Source organism: Podarcis tiliguerta (genome assembly GCF_965153285.1).
Source record: "Podarcis tiliguerta genome assembly, chromosome: 9".
In the NCBI taxonomy this organism is placed as follows: Eukaryota; Metazoa; Chordata; class Lepidosauria; order Squamata; family Lacertidae; genus Podarcis; species Podarcis tiliguerta.
In genome coordinates, this window is record NC_139542.1 from 58,682,760 (window position 1) to 58,689,471 (window position 6,712).

The window sequence follows — 6,712 nt, forward strand, 5'->3', positions numbered from 1 at the left end:
TGCAGGTCAAATTATTCCTTACTGGTCAGTGGCGTAGCGTGGGGGGTGCAGGGGGGCCCGGCCGCACCGGGTGCAACATCTGGGGGTTAGGTTTAGGGGGCGCAAATCCACGGGTTAGGGGGCGCAAATTACTTGCCTTGCTCTGGGTGCTGACAACCCGTGCTACGCCACTGTTACTGATGCAAACTGAGCCCTCATCTGCACTATAAATTTAAAGCAGTATCATACCATTTTAAACAGTCATGGCTTCCCCCAAAGAATCCTGGGAAAATTAGTTTGTTAAGAGTGCTGAGACTTGTCAGGAGACTGCTATTTCCCCCTTTGAGCTACAGTTGCCAGAGTGGTTAACCATCAGTCCCTCTTCCCAGGGAACTCTGGGAATTGCAGCTCTGTGAAAGGAATGGGAGTCAGCACCCTCAACAAGCTACTATTCCCATTATCATTTGGCAGGGAGGGAACCATGGCTGTTTAAAGTGGTGTGTATAGCACAGATGGGGCCTGAGTTGTGCTTTTAGAGCAGCTAGTGGTGCAATGGGTCAGTGTGTCCGGCTGTTAACCAGACGATTTGTATTGTGGTTCAAGCTCACCTAAGAACTGCTATGGGCAAGATTCCTGCATTGCAGGTGGTTGGACTAGATGACCCTTGGGGTCTCTTCCAACTCCACAATTCCATTATTTTATTCTATTAATAGCTTGAGAAGCAGTTAATTAGATACTGAAACCTGCCATTTATATTATCGGATGGCAAACAGTCACAAAGGTTAGAAACTAAAGTGGTACCTTAGGTTAAGCACCGTATTTTTCGCTCTGTAAGACGCACCAGACCACCAGACGCACCTAGTTTTTGGAGGAGGAAAAGAAGAAAAAAAATATTCTGAATCTCAGAAGCCAGAACAGCAAGAGGGATCGCTGCGCAGTGAAAGCAGCAATCCCTCTTGCTGTTCTGGCTTCTGGAATAGCTGCGCAGCCTGCATTCGCTCCATAAGATGCACACACATTTCCCCTTACTTTTTAGGAGGGAAAAAGTGAGTCTTATAGAGCAAAAAATACGGTACTTAATTCATTCCGGAGGTCCGTTCTTAACCTGAAACTGTTCTTAGCCTGAAGCACCACTTTAGCTAGTGGCGCCTCCGGAGCCCAATTTCTGTTCTTATCCGGAAACAAAGTTCTTAACCTGAAGCACTATTTCTGGGTTAGCGGAGTATGTAAACTGAAGCGTATGTAACCTGAAGCGTATGTAACCCGAAGTACCACTGTATTTGGAAATCTTGAACGAGTAAAAAATTAAAATGAATGAGATGTTTTACTTCATTGAAAAAAATTATTTGCATTTATGGCAGATTGGGCTATGCTCGAATTTCTCATGCTCATCTGAGTGATTCTGAACTTCAAATGGCAAAATTTAGAATCCCAGATGACCCAGATAATTATATTGATAATGACAAACTCACCATTGACCCCAGTGAAGTATCGAAGGAAACACATTTTGCCACAAGGTTAGTGCATTTAAAATCAAAATGTGCCACAATGTTTTCAAGTGAGTGGCTTTGAAATTGCCATCAGTTTTGTGAACATGAAATATGGGAATCCGTAAGTTTAGTAGCCTGTACCTATGACTTGGAGTAAAGAGATTCTTTTTTGTAATTCTCTCTTTGAGAATCGCTCTCTCAGAGAATGAATTCAGCTGGTGAGTGTGGGCAGGATTGTAGCCAATATGGGGCCACTGAGAAACTGAGTCAGCATATTTAGTTTGCCACACACACACACACACACACACACACATCTGTGACAAAAGATGCCTAAGGGAGCACCTCACTCCCAAAGAAAATAGTGCATACTCAGAGTTTACGTTGGGCATAAAATACAGAAAAGTGACTTGTGCATGTGAAGAAATTGAGTATCCTGGAAGAGAATATGGCTGGCTAGTAAAAGGTACCCCTGGTTAGGGGTCAGCAAACGTTTTCAGCAGGAGGGCTGGTCCACTGTCCCTCAGACCATATGCGGGGCTGGACTATATTTGGGGGGGGGGGAATGGACAAATTCCTAGGCCCCACAAATAACCCGGTAAAGGTAAAGGTACCCCTGACCATTAGGTCCAGTCGCGGACGACTCTGGGATTGCGGTGCTCATCTTGCTCTATAGGCCGAGGAAGCTGGCATTTGTCCGCAGACAGCTTCTGGGTCATGTGGGCAGCATGACTAAACCACTTCTGGCAAACCAGAGCAGCACACGGAAATGCCGTTTACCTTCCCGCTGGAGCGGTACCTATTTATCTACTTGCACTTTGACGTGCTTTCGAACTGCTAGGTTGGCAGGAGCTGGGACCAAGCAACGGGAGCTCACCCCGTTGCGGGGATTCAAACCGCCAACCTTCTGATTGGCAAGTCCTAGGCTCTGTGGTTTAGACCACAGCGCCAACAAAAGTACTCAACACTGCAGCAGTTTGCTGCAGGTCCCATTTGAATGATACTTGTTCTATCAGTGTGGATAGTTCATTATGTACCAAGTCTCAATGAAATCAAAGAATCATGTAGCACAACTATATGCATGTTTACTCAGAAGTAAGTCTCAGTGAATTCAGTGGGGCTTAGTTCCACCAGATATGTTTCCAAAGGCAGAAGGAAACCTGTGTACTGGGGCAGTGAGGGAGGAAAGTAAAATTAAATAACCTAATTTCAATTTATTTTCTACCCTGATATTACTAATTACATATTTTTTTTTGTTATAAAGCTGTACAATTAGGGAAGGAGAAAGATGCTTATACCATGAACGTCTCACGCATTATTTTTGTACAGGTTTGGATGCTATCAAGATGGGCACAATTATGAGATGAACCATCGTTTTCACATGAGCACACCAAAGTACTTTAAGCAAGCTAGCCGCTAGAAGAATGACATGCCAACAGGTTAGCAAAAAGGAGGACACCCACTGCACTGTGAAAACCAATGACTTAGGACTGAGCCACATACACATTCATGTCTCATGGACTTAAGCCAAATGGATCACCCTTGCCTTGCACAAGAGAAACAAAATAAACCATGTGAAATAAGCAACATGTGTAAATGTGTGTAATTCAGGCCACAGCATCCAGCTTTTCACATTATACCGTTTGGCTTGATTTGGCAGCAAATGTGTGTTGTTTTGTGTGTGTGTTTGTCTGTTTGTGTTCAATGCCACCACTAACTACTTAATGCATTCAGAAAAGTAGAGTTTGCTTCTGAAAATGGTGATTATATTTGTAGAAGAGAATTTCCTATACTGTACAGTGGTACCTCGGTTTACGAACTTAATCCGTTTCGGAAGTCTGTTCTTAAACCAAAACTGTTCTTAAACCGAGACTCGCTTTCACTAATGAGGCCTCCCGCCGCCAGTGCCCTTCCACCGTTCGGATTCTGTTCTTAGACTGAGGTAAAGTTCTTAAACCGGGACACTATTTCCGGTTTTGCAGAGTTTGTAAATCGAATCGTTCTTAAACCGGACTGTTCTTAAACCAAGGTAACACTGTACAGTGGTATCTCGGGTTACATACGCTTCAGGTTACATACGCTTCAGGTTACATACGCTTCAGGTTACAGACTCCACTAACCCAGAAATAGTACCTCAGGTTAAGAACTTTGCTTCAGGATGAGAACAGAAATCGTGCTCTGGCGGCACGGCAGCAGGAGGAGGCCCCATTAGCTGAAATGGTGCTTCAGGTTAAGAACAGTTTCAGGTTAAGAACGGACCTCCAGAACGAATTAAGTACTTAACCCGAGGTACCACTATATTCAATTTATTGCCAGACCCGCCTTTAGTGCAATGCATCTGTTTGTCCTCTAGGGGCCAAGTATATATCAGAAGTATGGTCCTCTAATGAATAGTGGAGACAATGCATCTCTGTGCTGCTTAGAAACTTGCTGCATACTTTGAAAGCTAGGTCATAGTAAGCCTCTCGTTTCCTAGGAGTGGGTGCTCTCTTCATAACTCCCTGCTGTAAGTTGGACAGTATATATACTGTGTTGCCTATTTTACTCTGTTTATGCTTGTTAAAGCATGGAATTGGTGCTATGGCATGCAACTTCAAAACATCTTCTGAAGCTTCATCTGGAAATTGCTTCTCAAACTCAACTATTCAGTCACTCTTTAGTCCCTGTCCTAAAATGGCATTTTCTGTTAACGAATGTTAGAATGATGTTGGATTGAGGTTAAAGGGTTATTAGTAATAATGTGGTGAAGAGATATGGAAAAATGGATGGTTAAAAGATGAAAAACTAAAGGTATAATATACTAAGATAAAGATAAGGATAAGGTAGAGGGAAGGGTTTTGCTGACTAAACAATGGAATTGGAATACAGAGAGGAAGGTGTGGGGAAGTTCGGGAAACAAGCAAATGTAAGAAATATCATGGAAATTGAATTGTTTTTATTTGTTTTTATTTTTTGTATTTCTTCTCTCTTTTTTTTCTTTTACCTTAATAAAAATATTTTTTAAAAAATAAAAAAATAAAATGGCATTTTCTGTCCCAGTACAGCCACTGTAGCTAGTGAAGAAGGTCTTTTTTGTTCTGGCTCTGTCATACATTCTAAACCTTTGCTTTATCCATTTGCAGTATTGGTGCACCTTGTATGACATTGCCCTACCCACAGCAGTCATCCGTTCTCATCCTAAGTATTTATTGTCCCTGCAAGTATCCTAAATGGAGTTGGTTGGACTTTTTACAACTTTGGGACTCTGAAAACATATACTGAATAGTAGAGGTGTCCTGCACATGTCTGTTGCAGGTATTGCATTTTGCTGCTATTGTGATAAGGAATATGTCGAAAGCCAACTGAAACAAAATCTCATTTGTTTGAATAATAGGATACAGTGGTACCTCGCAAGACGAATGCCTCGCAAAACGAAAAACTCGCAAGACGAAAGAGTTTTTTGTTTTTTGAGTTGCTTCGCAAGACGAATTTCCCTATGGGCTTGCTTCGCAAGATGAAAACGTCTTGTGCCTTTTTCTTAAAACCGTCAATGCATTCCTATGGGAAACCGTCAATGCATTTCCTATGGGAAACCGTGCTTCGCAAGATGAAAAATTCACAAGACGAAAAAACTCGCAGAACAAATTAATTTTGTCTTGCGAGGCACCACTGTACTTTTAGTTCACAGCATAACTTGTTACAAAGATTAGAGAGAAGTCCTTTTGTTTTGTTTTGTTTTGAAATTGCCAGCACATTTTAGCCTTGTGAGAGTCAGAAGCTAAAGCTGCAATTATTTTTACAATTTATTCGCATGCTTTCAGACATAAAACATAAACACAACCAGAGGTTATTTCAGAGAGAGAATGAATAATGAGAAAAATATTAAAACAAAGGACTGAGGCATAATATTTTACACTGTGTTTTGTCAAAAGCTAGTCTTATTATGGGACTTATAAATCAAATATATATTGGCATTAAGGCCCAAGACCAGAAACATTAGTGCTTAACTGTTGTGCTACTTATAATCAGTTCCTATTTGCAAGTCCATTTAAAAAAAATAGTGTGTAGCAGCGGTGAAGAGTTAGCAGAAATGAACTATCATAGAACCATAGAATTGTAGAGTTGGAAAGGACCGCATCTCTCGAGTTTTTTTTTTTGCCTGTAAAAGGCCACACTCATGAAACCAAGTATCTTCTTATGTATTTTGTCAGGCCTTTTATTCCTTATGCTGAAACAGATATGTCTTCCCCTTAGGATAAAGCAAATGCAGTCACTGCAAATTTCTTTAGCTGTTCAATATAGCTGATAGGCGGTCCACACCACTTTTTTAAATACTGCAAACACACATGCAATAACAGAGTTTGACGTACTAGAAATCACTCAGACAGGTTGAGTTGAAGAAGCTGCGGGTGTGACCTTTCTTTGTGCATAGGCCGCAAATGGCTTGCTTTCATCCCTGGCGAAAGGATCTGCGAATTTTGAAAGCTTGTTTAATCATACTCAGAGTGAAGTTGGTCTAACAAAGGCACTCTGTGTGTATGTGTGTGCATGGCGCAGTGTTCAATTCCTTTCATCAGTGTTTCAATGGCAAACACCATGAGTGCCATCTGCAGGTCATGTAGCACTGGCCCTTGACATTCACGCATGACAATTGGGATTGTTAGTGTCTATTTTCCTTTCCTTTATTAAGTCTATTATTATTATTATTATTATTATTATTATTATTATTATTATTATCAATAATGTTTTTTTCTGGGGGGACACAGGGGTACACATACCCCTGAACATTTTGTGAATCTAAGTTTGGCCTCATTGAGGGGCAATAGGAGTGGGAAAATGAGAGTACCCCTAAAGATTTTTTTAAAGAACAAAAACACTGATTATTCTTATTATTATTGGAAAAAGATTTTTTTAGGAAAAAAGCACTGATTATTATTTATTATTGGAAAAAGAATGCAATCCAAAATGATTGCACAAAAATGAGTTTCCACAAATGCGTCTTTAAAAAAAAGGCTTTATAAGGCTTCAAGCCCCTTATCCATATTCTGATGCAGCGCCTCTTATTATTCCGAAGCGCCCAAACCATCCTCAACCATGACAGCTAGAAGCTTCTCCCCAAACTCCCCATGCCATCAATGGCTCACGTTCCACTCCGTTCGGCCAATCAATTCGCGAGGTAGGCGCGGCCTGTGGGCCCGTTCCGTCCAATCAGAACCGGAGGCTCGCCCTCCGCACTTCTCCAGGGGAGGCGGCGGCGGCCCAATAGC

At 41.6% G+C, this 6,712-nt stretch overlaps 2 protein-coding genes across 4 annotated transcripts in view; one reads left to right on the top strand and one right to left on the bottom strand.

Annotated features, from left to right (window-relative positions):
• Positions 1–3,002, top strand: part of CWH43 (cell wall biogenesis 43 C-terminal homolog) — a 41,106-nt gene extending 38,104 nt beyond the window's left edge. The window contains exons 16-17 of one of the 2 annotated variants that reach the window (XM_083458210.1): positions 1,341–1,496; positions 2,796–3,002. In XM_083458210.1, the coding sequence (XP_083314336.1) occupies positions 1,341–1,496; positions 2,796–2,886 (247 nt within the window). In that variant the 3' untranslated portion in view covers positions 2,887–3,002. Of the gene's footprint in view, positions 1–1,340; positions 1,497–2,795 lie in introns of those variants that run through there. The other variant, XR_014515360.1, reaches the window with a different exon arrangement.
• Positions 1–6,712, bottom strand: part of LOC310685618 (uncharacterized protein) — an 850,221-nt gene that overhangs the window by 681,379 nt on the left and 162,130 nt on the right. The gene's annotated exons all lie outside the window — the stretch shown is intronic.